The sequence below is a fragment of the Pleurodeles waltl genome, chromosome 2_1, assembly GCF_031143425.1.
Source record: "Pleurodeles waltl isolate 20211129_DDA chromosome 2_1, aPleWal1.hap1.20221129, whole genome shotgun sequence".
NCBI lineage: Eukaryota > Metazoa > Chordata > Amphibia > Caudata > Salamandridae > Pleurodeles > Pleurodeles waltl.
The window spans coordinates 753,503,333-753,518,837 of NC_090438.1; the positions used below are offsets into that span (position 1 = coordinate 753,503,333).

At 41.1% G+C, this 15,505-nt stretch overlaps 1 protein-coding gene across 1 annotated transcript in view; it reads right to left on the reverse strand.

Moving 5' to 3' along the window:
* RIPK1 (receptor interacting serine/threonine kinase 1) overlaps positions 1-15,505 on the reverse strand; it is a 259,789-nt gene that overhangs the window by 157,901 nt on the left and 86,383 nt on the right. Inside the window, exon 4 of the mRNA XM_069217742.1 lies at positions 3,233-3,370. Coding sequence (XP_069073843.1) covers positions 3,233-3,370 — 138 coding nt within the window. The remainder of the gene's footprint in view (positions 1-3,232; positions 3,371-15,505) is intronic.

The window sequence follows — 15,505 nt, forward strand, 5'->3', positions numbered from 1 at the left end:
TCTAATATAGGTCTTAGAGTTTTGTCCTTTTTGGGTATGAGAAAGTACAGGGAGTAAACCCCTGTCCCTTTTTGCTGATTGGGTACTAGTTCTATTGCATCTTTTTGTAACAACGCTTGTACTTCTACTTGTAATAGATCCATGTGTTGTTTGGACATGTTGTGTGTTCTTGGCGGCACATTTGGTGGTAATTGTAGGAATTCTATGCAATAGCCATGTTGGATGATGGCTAGGACCCACGAGTCTGTTGTTATTTCTTCCCAATTTTGATAAAAATCTGTTAGTCTCCCCCCCCCACTGGTGTTATGTGTTGGGGATTTGTGACACTGAAGTCACTGTTTGTTTTGAGGGGTCTTGGGACTTTGGAACTTCCCTCTAGTCTTAGGGAACTGTCCCCCTCTGTATTGTCTCAGAAAGCCTCCTCTCTGATACTGGCTTTGGTATGTGGGTCTGGTTTGTGAAGTTGAGGGTTTTGTGGTTTGAGCCCGAAACCCCCCTCTAAATTGTGTCTTCCTAAAAGTGCCTCTGCTCTGTGGGGAGTAGAGCACGCCCATGGCCTTGGCTGTATCTGTATCTTTTTTCAACTTCTCGATAGCAGTGTCCACTTCCGGCCCAAACAACTGCTGTTCATTAAAAGGCATATTAAGCACCGCCTGTTGGATTTCAGGCTTGAATCCTGAGGTGCGTAGCCATGCATGTCTCCGAATTGTCACCGCTGTATTTACAGTTCTTGCAGCTGTGTCTGCTGCGTCCATTGCTGAACATATCTGGTTATTTGAGATACTTTGGCCCTCTTCTACCACCTGTTGTGCACGTTTTTGGAATTCTTTGGGCAGATGTTGAATAAAGTGTTGCATCTCATCCCAGTGGGCTCTGTCATATCTTGACAGCAAAGCCTGTGAATTCGCAATGCGCCATTGATTGGCTGCTTGTGCTGTCACACTTTTTGCCGCAGCGTCGAACTTGCGACTTTCTTTGTCAGGTGGTGGTGCATCTCCGGAGGTGTGTGAATTCGCCCTTTTGCGTGCTGCGCCAACTACTACTGAGTCCGGTGTCAGTTGCTGCGTAATGTACATAGGGTCTGTTGGTGGAGGCTTGTACTTTTTCTCCACCCTAGGAGTAATGGCCCTGCTTTTAACGGGTTCTTGAAATATTTGCTTTGCATGTTTCAACATTCCCTGTAGCATTGGAAGACTCTGGTACTGACTATGTGTGGACGACAGAGTATTAAATAAAAAGTCATCTTCGATAGGTTCAGCGTGCATTGTCACGTTGTGAAAAGCAGCTGCTCTGGACACCACCTGCGTGTAAGCCGTACTGTCTTCAGGTGGTGATGGTCTTGCTGGGTAACAGTCAGGACTGTTATCTGACACAGGCGCATCATAAAGATCCCATGCATCTGGGTCATCTTGGCTCATGCTTGTGTGTGTTGGAGACTGCCCCATAGGTGGGCTAGCGATTGGTGAGGATTGCGGTGAGCGCTGAGGTGATGGTGGCGGAGTTACTTGTTTTGCCACCTTTGCTTGTGGTGGTTTACCCTTCTCTTGGAAAGCCAGTTTCCTTTTCATCCTTATAGTAGGGAGAGTTCTTATTTTCCCTGTCCCCTTTTGGATATGGAGCCTTCTCTGTGTATAATCTGGCTCCCCTGCCTCTAGCTCCTGTCCGAATTTATGGCTTTGCATTTGTGTGGAAAGCCCTTGCTCCTCGGTGTAGGAACTTGTTTTCGGCTCCGAAGCCGGATGTTTCGGGATCAAAACCTTTTCCACCGTCTTTATCGGCTCCGAAGCCACTTTTTTGTGTTTCGGTGTTCCGATTTCTCGGTGCCGACTCATCTCGGCGCCGGTATCTTGATGTCGAGATTGTTCTGACCCGGTGTCTTGGGCCGAGTCTGTGACAGTATCCAGACTGGAGTCGGATGACTTCGACACATGTGTGCCCTTTTTTTCGGTGCCGATGGATGGTCACCGATTTTTTGGGTTAAGCCATGGCCTGCCGGCGGTGGCGTCCCCTGGGCTCTGATGATTTTCACGTGAGTTTTGGCCGGGCTGTTTTACTCACGGTTTTCGGCGTCTCTTCTTTTTCGGCCTCGTCCGAGTCAGAGTCTGCAATGGAGAAGGTTTCTTCTTCCTCCAAGTCGTGGTGTCCTGACGGCGCGAACGCCATTTGAAGTCTTCTCGCTCTCCAGTCCCTCAGCGTTTTTCTTGATCGAAATGCTCGACAGGCCTCACAGGTATCCTCTTTGTGTTCGGGAGACAAACACAAATTACAGACCAAATGTTGATCTGTATAAGGATACTTGCTGTGGCATTCAGGGCAGAAGCGGAATGGGGTCCGTTCCATTAGTCTTGTAGATGCACGTGGTCGGGCCGACCAGGCCCCGCCGGGGAATCGAAACCCCGAAAGGTCACTGGGGATCTTCAAAATTCGGTGTCGATCTGTGATAACTAACCCGATGCCAAACGCAAACAATACCGTAGAATTTTTCCGATATCTAACTAACTTTCTGAACTGAAACACGGAGTGAAGAGGAACGCGTCCGAACCCGATGGCGGAAAGAAAACAATCTAAGATGGAGTCGACACCCATGCGCAATGGAGCCTAAATGGGAGGAGTCCCTCGACCTCTTCGAAGAAAAACAACTTGTAACACTCCGTGCCCAACACTAGATGGCGGGATATGCACAGCATGTGTATCTGCAGCTACACATGCCATCGAACATATATATACACCCAAACAAAAACACAAAATTATATACATGTTTTATGTACGGACCGCAATAGTTTTATGGTTAGTAAATAATCTGGAAAAAAGTTGCATTCAATCTGAAAAATCAGGTGGAGCAAACATGCCTCACTGCACAGAGATAGAAAAAACATGAATACTAAGCTGATGACCAGTAACACTAGCTAACAGTCTCAAACGACAATTCAGTTAACAAATTGCATTACATAAACGGTCTATATAATTAGGACACATTTCAAAGAACTAAAGACTTGCTGTCAGATTCACATAGATAATTCACATAGATAGTGACATAAGTATGTTTTAGGGACGCTAGGAGTACTCACTGAATTAAACGGTGGGCCAGAACGTCTCCAAGAGAAAGTGACATCAAATTCTTGGACCCAAAGTAATCAGAGAACTTTATTGCTTATAATGCTTTACACAAATGCCACCACCCCACCGAAAGCCTCAAAAGCAATTGAGAAGGAAAGATCCATATAGCTCTTACTTTAATGTGAAAGTCGTCATCAACGAGGATATTATCAGGCTTGAGGTCTTTATGTATCACATGTTGTTCATTTAAGTAACACATTCCTTCGATAATCTCCATAATAAAACATGCTTTCACAGATAATGGCACTGTAACCTTAAAAAAAAAAAAACACAACAAAAAAAACCACAGCAGTTATTCTCCTCAAGCAATAAAATTAACAAGCATAAACAAAGTAAATAGGTTTAACTTCTGAGAGCTATTTGCTTTGGTAATGTCTTGCAGCCATGCTGCAAAGCAGCTTCAATGCTTTACAGTGTGGCTAAAAGTCATTTTAAAAAGCACTATCACGCACTCAAATCTAATGAGCTTCTGTTTTTAAGTCAATTAGTGCTGGAAGACCATAGTCCTTTTTTAATTATTTTGTGCTATGCTGCTATACAGCATGGATATAAATCATTGCCAAAGTCAGCAATGTTCCTGCTGCACAGCATGAATAAAGGCAATGGCAGAGCCAATAGTCTCATAGACGAGATATATTGGCTTTGCCAATGCTTGTTAAGTCTCAGCACAACACCATTGTGATTCTGAGCAAATCAGTTAATCTCCCCAGGTATTAAATAATGCATCCATGCCCATGTGTTAGGGAAAACAGATTTGGATGCAGGTAACATCTGTTGTCACAATAAATTCGATTTCAAAGGAGAAAAAGGTTTATTTGAAGTGCATGTGGCATAATAAAGCAAAGTCTCAAATCGCAAGAGGTTCTATAAGTATGACAGGGAAGAGGAAACAAACACTGGCAAAGCCAATAGGTTTCAACTATGAAAAATCTATTGGCGTTATTAATGTTTTTTTTACATCTTGCACATCAATTGAGCTTCTGTGCAACATGGCTTAAAGTAAAAATAAAAAAGCGATATGATGCCATGATGCACAGAATCTCAACTGCTGTGCAGCATAAACAGAAACATTGACATAGGCAAAATCTATTGACTTTGCCAATGATGGTTTATTTTAGTATTTTCTCTCTTCTGCACTCTGTAATTTTAGCTTCATCCCTGCCTCTCCCGAGTCCACCTCTCCTTTAGCTGCAAAATGAAAGAAAACAAACAAAAAAACACATTACAATGATGAAAAATAAGGCCTTAAGAAGAACTGCTGACAATACGGAGGGCGTGAGTGGGACGGGCTCCCAAACATCATAGGCTGGTGGGGCTATATATGCCCCAGCCCCACTAGCCTGTTGGAGGGCAACAGTCAATATGGACATCTGCTCTATCCCATGCATGGGGCTGAAATGGGGACATGCTCTGTAAAACCTATCGCTGAACTAAGCCCTGCAGAGCCCATATGTCTGTCACATGATCGCTGCCCTCCTGCAGTCTGCTACATACATTAGGATTTCTAAGTGAGCCGGAGATGCCCTCACTTCATTGTGCTACAATGTGTATAATTGTACAGTGCCAAAAGTATTGCTCAAGATATTAGGCGCTATACAGTTAGGCATGACAGATCCTGTAATGGACAAAGTGAAAAGACAGAGAACTTGTGAAGGAGAGATGGACAGGATAAGGAGATGAAAGACCGAGCCAGCTATGGACGGAGAGATGAGGAGAAGAGCATGTGATGAAAGGAGGAATAGGAAAACAAGAGATAGCCTGCTAGGAACAGAGGAAGAGTATGAGAACACAGCATTTGATGATAGGAGGAGACAGGAAGAAAAACGACGGAACCCACCAGGGACAGAGAAAGAGTATGATAAGACTGAGCATGTGATAAAAGAAGCACAGAAAGAAGAGAGACCAAGCCCGAAGAATATGAGGAGACAGAGCATGTGATGAAAGGAGAAACAGCTGCCCTAAATGCCAGCAGACAGCCATCACTTTAGCAGTGCGAACCCCATTTTAGGAATGTTCAGCAGCTTTTGGGCCCCTCACTGTCTTCCTGGAAGAGGTTGTGTAGGAAGCATTTTACAAACCAAGGGGATGGATCCAGCACAGGAGGTCTCTGAACCTATATGAGGGTTGTAGATGTGCAGCATTCTAGGGGAATGCCGATTTGAAAAGCCTTTAGCAAAAGCCAAGACACTGAGGCGTGGCTCAAAACTACGCAGAAACGGGAGGAGTGCTGGGCAGAAGGAGAGCGACTGCAAACACACGCACGAGAGTCCATAATAAAATAACATTTTAAAAAAAGGAGTACCTGCCGGCCAGTGAAAGAACACTGCCCATATGAAGCAGTACTTGGTCCAGGCTCTTCAGATTGAACGAAGTCGAAGACTCCAAAGGGTAGGAGAAAGTCAGAGGTCAGGAGGAGATGCTGACCAATAGTAAGCAAGGAAACAAGACCCACGTGGAAGACAGCCAATGGGAAGTAAAAAGGTGCCGGCCAATAGACTCATGTGGGAGCCAGCCAATGGTAAGTAAAGTGATGTGGGAGCCATGTAGATGCCAGCCAATGGTAAGTAGAGGTAAGTAATTGGCGTGTTCCAAGCCCCTTTTAATAATTCGTTTTTTATAAATAAAATAGATTTTGCAAGCGCTGAGCAGGAGAAACTTAAAAATAAGAGTATTGCCTCAATGACAGAGGGATCAGTGGAACAAAAGCAATCAAGCAGAAGCAATCAGTACTTGGTCCATGCTCCAGCCGAACAAAGAGGTAGTGAAACTGGCCTGCACTGGCCAATTATAAGGCAGCAAACAGGAGTGACAGTAAAGCCAATTAATGTTAGGCAATGGGTGGTCTGCAAGCTTCTTGGATACAATATCTGTTGCATGCGCTGTCTCAGGCAAATCCTAAAAAACAACCTAATATACAGCAAATAATCCAACCTTTTGGTGATGAATAACTTCATGAAATATTCACATTCTGTAGGAGCCAACACCTAGAAATGTCATCAAGCAGAGATGCTACATGCAGGGACCACCTGCAGTTCAACCAATGGTTGGTGCTTTTGTGAGTGCTGAAATAATCTATGTGCAACATGCAGGCAAATGTTCCAATCCTAGTATGTCTGACTCAGCCTTTCATTTCCTCGATTGTACTGGTTAATATCAACACCAACAATAGTGTGGTATAACAATATCAAGGACAGAATATCTACTTACAAAATATTGAAAGGTAAGTGCGTATAAGGAAGTGTAGATTTACTCTTCCTAACTCCACATCTACCTAGTTTGAAAATATATGTACCGAGCAGGTACATTTATGTAGAGTTAGATAGAGAAAATCTAGACGTACTTGACGTCGATTTTTTATTTTGATATTTTGTCCTCGATAGTCTATCCCACTGATACTGTGGATTTAATATTCAGAAGGCACACTATCTCGTCCAGGTCAACAAAACGAGCACTGAAGTGCTACATAATAGTATGTTATTAATGTGTAGAGTGCACATATACCATTTGTATGGCACCTCAGATCTCTATAAATCTGGACTCCCTTTTCATAGTGGTCTCAGATGTATATCAGCTGGTTTGTTTAGTTGTGTCTGTGTGGTACTCTTTGACGTGAACACTGGAATGCTCGCAGAGACTACTATGATGCAAATAGAATGTGACAAGCAGCATCATATGAAGAGAGGCGGTAGAGAGCTGATCTAGCAACAGAAAGGCAGTGCACAGTGGCTGTGCCATTCGGCTGAGACAAATCATTTGTTTATATCACCCTAGGCTGGTGTCGTTCCTGAGAAGATTTGATCCACCATTTAACAATATAATTTATTTTACCTTGATCCTGCAGCAGTCTCACAGTTAAGCTACTTTGTTTACCCACCAGCTTTACCTAAACTGGGCATGACTACTGTTAAATACATATCACCGGTAGGTGTAATTCTTAAGAGAGAGATCCATTTCATTTGGTGGCTGACTAAATGTACGTTTTGCCTGTGACATGTTTAGATTTAAATGCTCCTGCTATTGTGAGCTTATCTACAAGAAACCCTGGTTGAATGCTCTCGAGACCGAACAGGGTGTTCGATGAGACACCGGTGCTCTATCAACATGCTAGCAAGACTCCAGTCATCCTTTCCTTTTGGAACTCGTATGTGAGAGCAATAACTGGAGAGATCGCTTTACATAAACACGTGTATCTAAGACAACAAAACAAACAGAAAAAATAGGATGTATCAGAGTCCAAAGATGTGCTGGGCAGTGGCATCCGTAAGCAGCTGGGTGATCAAGTCAATTATGGTCAGAATGGCTGCTGGTGAGACTGTGTGCTTTGTAAGACTGAAGACGTCAGGGGACAACACAGTTTTACCACATTGTAACACTGTTGAACAGATTAATGGTAAACACTGAAAGACTAAGGGCCTGATTTAGAGTTTGGCAGAGGGCTTACTCCATCACAAAAGTGACGGATACCCTGTTCACCAAAATCTAAATTCCATAGGATATAATGGGATTTAGATTTCGGCAGACGGGATATCCGTCACCACTGTGATGGAGTAAACCCTCTGCCAATCTCTAAATCAGGCCCTACGATGCCTGACTGTTCTATTCCTACTGCAGCCCCCCACTTACATGTACATTTGTGTACAGAATGGTGTGCAGGTGTTTTGTTTTGCAAGTGTCTATTGTAACAAATTCCAAATATGTTATCGTCAAGTTGGGTATTTTCTTTTTTTTGGCACTTGTGCAGCACATTGCATTGAAAGTGCAGGGAAAAAAAAGGTTGGTTACTATGTTTATTGTGAGTCCACTGCACAAGATGCAGAACATTACAGCTCCTGCACTTCATCATACTATGCCAAATGATCCTTTTTAGATCGAGTGCACCTGTTAGTATTTTGGGCTTTTTACCATGCCCACTTCACGCCCATCAGTTAACTCGTTCTTGGGCTTGCCTTTCAAAAATCCTTTGATATCATTGGTAAATGCTTTACGTTTGTCCCGCCTTGGGGGAGGTTTTGTTATCGTCTTGCAGACTGACCCTGTTAAATGGATAACTGCACGACTGCCAATATGTTTGAATGTGAGCGAACTTCTTTTGCCTTTTGTGTCTCTTTCAAGCTCATGGTGGCCATGGTGCTTTGAATATGCTCACTTATGTCAACTGTTTTACTTTTCATTTTCTGTTTGAGAAAGCCGTGCAAGCATTATTACCACTTTATGTCTCACCAGTGTGGTACTTGGCGGCAAGCACACTTGCCGTGTCTTCTACTGATTCTTACTGCAAAAAAAGCCCACGCTGCTATGTTTAAGTGTGTTGCTTATTGGTAACATTCCCTCCTATCTTAGGTGTTTTTCATCTAGCTAGACACTGCAGAGTCCAATTTATGTGGCAAGAAAAGTCCACTTAGGAATTTACAATGCCAATAGCTCTAACTCGAGCAAATGTGAGAACCATTGCATTGTAAATGCTTCTTTAGACTGGCATAATGCGTCTAACCCTTTTTCTACTTTGCCCAAGTTTGTGGCAGGTCCTTGAGCACTGAAAGGAAGACACCCCTTTTATAACACTGTTTAGGGGCAAATGTGTCAATAGGTGTTTCACGGTCTTCCCATATTTACAAATGAATAAGCCACACAACTCAAATATGAAGCATGCATTAAAAAGCTAAACCCACAATATCTTCCTAAGGGGAGTGTCAACTTACAAAGATATTGTATATGCAGATGTTAATAATTTGTGAAAAGAAGGCAGAGGAGTGGCGAGTCATAAAAGAGTTGTGTGTCAGACCTAAATAAACTGGCATTGTCTTATAAATTTGGATCACCACTGGAAGAGAGTATCAGGGATCAATTCTTGTTCGACTGCAACAGTGTGAGAGTGAAAGACTAACTGTGTTAAAAATGATCCTAATCTAAATTAAGTTCTGATAACAGCTAAGAAAATAGAACAGCCCATTCTATTGCAAGCGTGAAAGAGATTAAAAAAAAGGCAACAGACGTTTGGTAGCACAAGGAATCGAGCATAATATAACAGAAATTAGTAAAAACAAGGATTCCAAGAGAAATGTTCTAGATGTGCCAACATAAGTCATATGGCCAACAAAGACTGCCCCGAATGTAAACTTCTGTGTAAAGTTATCAGGCAAAGGGACATTATGCAGGGGCAAAAGCAACAATGGGAAGATCGGAGAAACAAGCTGCCAAAATCTATACAAGTGAAAGAAACACGAAAGGATGGTCCCACAGACCATGTGAAAGTCCATGGAGTGAACGTGCAAATTATATTTGATTCTGAAGCCCAAGGATTCTTACAGAAACAGCCTAAGAGGAAAGGTGAAATTGCTCAAGCCAGATCAGGGTTTGGAATACAACAGGAAATATTAATATTCAAGATTTATATATCAACTAAAGAAAACACTTAGAAAAACCTAGTGATGGGAGACTGAAAGGAAAATAGTGGCTCTGTCCTGAGAGAAGACTCCCAGCGTTTGAAGGCCATTAGCTTTTTTTTTGTTCTTCTCGAGAACACTCCATTAGAGGTGTTTTGTTTCTGAGAGACAAAAAAAAAATGTTAAAAGTTTGGTGAATTGTCACCAAAATTGACTGCAGTCTTCCACCATATTTTAATGATGATGAGGGGGTGCTGCCATTGCGGTGATAAACTAGACAATAAAGGAAACAGCATTGTAAGCTGGTTCCACCACAGAGAGTTTCAAATTTAGATACAAACGGCAAACGTCCATGCTAAGAGATGTGGAAGTGAACAGCGTGATTGGTGCATGTAAGTCAGCCCAAAAATTAGAGAGAGATTTTTCAGAGGATTTTCAAGACCAGTGAAGAAGCTTTCATGTATAAATCAAAACTGTGCATTAAAGTAGTGTGCAGAATAATAATCCACACTTGACTTCACAATAACACTGACACGATAGTACTGCTTTCTAAACAATTTTGCTATCACCTGCCAAAGTGCATTTTTCTGGCTTATGCTAACCATGCCTTAACTAGGCTTGAATGCCACCCCATTCAAAACGGATGTGTTGTCATGTTCATTTATTTATGTATTTTTTTTGCTGCACAAAGTCAAGCAAATATATTTGTTTATTTAAATTGACACGGTTCTCGACGGCTGCTCTTTGGCATGTGTTCAGTGTTGGAACATTTCTCCAAGGACCTTCCACTTGCACGTGGTATTGCATTCATTCACATTGGGTCACTGTTGTTTATGTTACTTCTTTATTCTGACACCTCCGGATTATAATAGGTCAGCAGGGACTGAACCAACATTCGTGTAGCGGTATAGTGCTTAGGTGGTAACGATTTCAAAGTATACATTCTGATTTGCTGAAAATGTATTTATTTGCTAACACCACAATGAATCTGCAGTTTTAACATTCTGTTTTATAGTGCAAGATTTCCTATATAAACCATTACATTTGGGGGAGAGTCAGATAAATTTTCTGTGCTACCAGGCTTGCTGTCCAATTTCTTATGGATTCTGCTGAACGTTTGGGTCTTACCTCTTTCTCAAATTTTTGGCACTTTTCTGTACTGATGGCCTCTATGGCAATTGATTTCTATGTATCCCAGCAGCTTCTGAATGTAATTATTCTATATTGTACCTTTTCATTTTTTTGTAATAAATCTTCAGGAATTTCTAATTCCACCCTTGAACTCACTTATTGAATCGGCCTTTTCTTATTTGACTGTATTTGTGATATACATATTTGTACCTTATCTTGAGACACATTACCAAAAGAAATTTAGGTTAACACCATCCCCAATCAACTCAACCTATAGGGGTGTTTTTGAGAAGTAAGATTTTAGGGGTACAACATGCAAACAACAGTTAGTAAGTCTGAAGCTGTGCATGCACAGGTTTTTGCTAGGAAAGGATGTGAAACCTAAAATAATTTAAGTAAGGGGTGCCCATCATGGTTAAGCAAGCCATGTATGATGAATTAAGGAGGTGCAAGAATGGTGGCATTATTGAAGAAGTTGAGGCAACAGAGTACCCAGCACTAGTTGTAATAGTGTGTAACGTGGGTGGAGATGTCATATTGTGTGATGATTAGAGGAACTCAACAAATGTGGAGCCTTGGATAAGTATATCCTCCCAAAGATTTCTGAAAAGTTTTCTTTGTTTAGGGGTTGCAAATAATCACCACTTTGGATTTAGTATTTGCTTACCATCGGATAAAGTTCCATGACCAGTCGAAAGATTTGACAGTTTCGGCATGCCTTTTAATATATTTAGATACGTTAGAATGCAGTTTGGGTAGTTCTCAGCAGCATCACTTTTTCAGAGGGTTATGAAGAGGGTATTATGGGTTTAAGGTTTCAGAAAACAGCCTAGTTTTTGGTTCAAGTGATCGGAAACACTAAGAAACAGGCAGATACTGTGCAGACTCTGGGAAAATGTTCTGACTCATAAGGCTGGGAAATGTGAATTAAACATTAAAGAAATTGTGTATCTGGGACCTAAAATATTTAGGCATGGTATTAGGCCCAAGTAAGAACTGGTAACAATCATTTGAAATATGGCCATCTTGGAAAACATAGATGAGTTGATGAAATTCTTAGAGATGACAGAATACTAATTTGTACCATGTTTTGAAGATGGAACTAGGAATTTGAGGAAAGGGGTTTGAGATTAGTGGACCTCAGGGTGTGAGGAACAGTTATTAGATATTCCGTTTAGCTTATCTAATACCCTCAGGGTTCAATAAAGTGTAATAATAGATGCTAGCTTTGAGATTAGGCAATTTGTTTAGAAGGTGAAATGAGTCAGAAAGAACTATGATGTATGGTTTACAATGTTTGAAAGGACCAGAATTCAGAAAAAGCCACTAAAAAGAAAGTTTTCACAATTTACTGGGCAGTATTTGGTTAGTGTTCTGAGTACATTTGAAATGAAGACAGACCATAAGCCTATCAAAGAGTTGTTCACAAAGAAAGGGATTGATGCTGTGCCCAACAGGATAGGTCAACAGATGATTCCACTGTAGGAGTTTGATTATGCTGCAGTATACAATTTAGGAACAAAATATTGTGTGGCAGGCTGTCTCTCTAGGTTGATTTTAAAAGACAATGTAAATGTGGGAGAATGGGAAGGAGATGTTCTGGATGATGTTATAGGCTGAGAAGTAGCAGAGGAAAGAGTGGGTGAAACTGAATGAAGGGAAATGGTCACAAGTTATGAGGTGTTCTATGGGGTGGCAATGAAAATAAAGTAAGGTTGGAAAAGGAAGGTATGCTGTAGACAAGCGTGCACAACATACAGGATTGTCAGAGTCTCAGGAAATGAGGGCTTTACCTTCAGAAGTAATAGGATGTTTTCAACTAGTGAGATGAGAGATCTTATGAGGGACCTAGCTTGTCAAGGGCATTTAGGCATCTGCAAAACAAACGAAAGGCTGAGCTATTGTTGGCTGAATCTGGATGCAGGAACTGAGGCAGCTGTAAGAGATTGTGAGGATGATGATAAAAAAAACATAAACCCAGGGTATAAGCAATGGTTGTCAGGAGGTTACAAGGGAAACCATGAAAAGACATAACTTTAGAGATATGGGGGCCACTGCATGGAAAAATAAGTCAGCAGTGTGTTGATGTATTAACTGGCTTGTCCTCAAGTTGAACTGAGAGAAGGAATGTTATGAAGTTTTTGTTTGATGTATTTAGTAAAAGGGTCGGCTTAATAACATCTTAACAAAAAAATTGTGTTCAACTAGTGTCAAGTTAGATTAAGGAGATCTTAAGGAAGAGGGGCTACAAGTACGAGAAAAGCGTCCTTTATCTTGTTGACGCTAATGGAATGGTAGAGAGACTTATCAGGGTAATTAATAGGGCTATGCAAATTGTGAATGATAATGGGAAGGATTGGAGGGAACTGTTCACTAGGGTTGGTATGTATAGGTTAAATACACCAATCCACCACAGGCAAGTTCCATTCAAATTATTCAGAGAGCCAAAACACATTGATTTATCCCATATGGATGAATATTAGAGGTTAGGAGTCTGTTAGTGAGTATTTTTCTGATCTGTATAAATGCTATTTTCCAAGAAAGATATTCTATTTGTATCTTGTGTTTCTGTTCAAAGGGAGGCACCATGAGCCTTGTCAATGTAGTGTTAAGTTTCCATGCAAGAACTGTGGCTAAGACTAAGGGAATGTCATCAACAAACCCTTAATGATTTTGTGATCACTCAATAGAATAGAGAAGATCAACTGAATATTTGTCATCTAAATTGAGATAGGTCTGCTAGGTGGCCTCTGATAAAGGACTGTTTTAAGCCTAACCTTGCTCGGTGCACAAGGTAAGAAAAAATTTAATGAGCTTTTACAGACAGGGATAGGAGGAAGACTTAAGGCCTTGATAACGACCTTGGCAGATGGTACACTCCATCACCAATGTGACTAATATCCTGCCTGCCGTTTTACAAGTTCCGTAAGATATAATGGAACTTGTAATATGATGGACAGGATATCTGTCACGTTTGTGATGGTTTTTCCCCATCCGCCAAGGTTGTAATCAGGCCATTAGTTGCTGTGCAGAATATTTTACACTTTAGGGTGAATGTCTTATATGTGAACTGCAACCTGACAGCTTTTCAGACGGGCCTTTAATCATGTCAAGGAGCTAAACTCTACATCCTGAGGAGCCAATCCATTAGGTAAAAGGGGGGGTGGACTGTGGTGGAGCACCAGTCCATTGTCATTGATCAGGACATGAAGGTGTGCCTTAAAGGGGAATGCTAACCGGTCTATCAATATCACCTGGCATAGCTAGTGAAATGAACTATAGTAGTAGGAGTAGAGGAGTCATGAGAATAGGAAACAAAGAAATAAACTAATATGAACACTACTATTGACAATAATAATGATAACTTTTAAAATATTGTTTTTTAAAATTTTTTAATTTTTTAAAAAGGTACTCAATTTAAGCCTCTGAATGATGGGAAACTAGAAGGGCTGGCTGGGATACCAATGAGGGACTTGCAGACGTCATCCCTGTTAACAACTGTGCCATGTGCATAGGAAAGCATCCCACACCATTGCTTTGAAAACACATCCACCTCAGTGCCTGAATGCCACCTCCTATTGCCAAAGAACAGGTTTTTGAGTTGAATGGTTTTGCATGCAGGAATAGTGCAGGGGTACCCCAGTCTCTGAATTTCAGTGAAATTATATGCTGCTCTCAATCATGGCAAGACACGTTGTGCTCAGGGAGTCTGCTTGCTTGTTGTCTAAGATGTGGAAGAGCTTGATGGTTAAGAGAATGCTGGAACTCAGAGTTGAGTGCTTTGTGTTCCACTGACAAAAACTGGAAACTGTAGTGCACCTTGCTTGTGTATGTAAAAAAAAATGTAAGTCACATTATCTATGTGAAGGAGAACTTCTGAGTTTCTGATGCAGGGCAGGAAGACATTTATGCATGGAAAACAATCATGAGCTCCGGTACATTGATGTCAATGACATCAAACTTGTATACTCTGTTGTTCAGTGACCACTGGCAGTTAGCTCCTGTAAGTGGGCGTCACAACCTTTGAGCAATGAATCCAAGATTAAGTAGAAACAGGATGTATTCAATTGAAATGATTTACTTCTGGGTTACTCCTGAGATCGATAACACTACTGTAATGATTTTCTCAGCTATGGAGCAGTCACCCAAACAAAGGCATCTGAACCACCCAAACTATCAAAACTGAGCATCTACTTCACTAGATATGAAGTTGGATAGGTTACTCTGGAGAAGAAGAGTATCATGGAACCCAGGTGTGCCTCGTACTGCTTTACTGTACATTCAGTCTTCGTCTATAACCTAAAAGCAAAGAAGTTTCAATTTTGCTTTTCCTCTTTAAAAGTGTAAACATTCACCTCCTACATGACGGTTCTTGAACAGGAAAATGCCATTACATGGTATTGTGTAAGAGAAGGCTTGTCTGCATTGAGGAACAAGCCTCATTGGTCTTCGAATGTAGACGTCATGGCTATGACTTAACTTGTGACTTAAATTAACATCACTTTCATTATTCAGTTGTCCATGTCGTCACAGATGGGCCACAATCAGAAACAATGGACTTGTTTCAGGCCAGAAGGCAAGAACTTCAACTGAAAATGTTTGACAGTTATCACTTGGTGCAAGATTGTTTTTTTTTGTTTTTTTTAACGTATTTTATTAGTTTTAAAATACAAACATTAAAACCCTTCTTAGGGGTTCTTCTTTTCATTAGTGGCACGACATGGTAAATTGTTTCAATGCTTCATACATGAGGATACATACATACTGTGTTGTTACATTCAACATTTAGCATAATTGTTTGCCATCCCATGTATAATTATCAAATGGAAACTACTGTTGTTAAAGTCTTTCGTGTTTTATCGTGGGATCCGGTA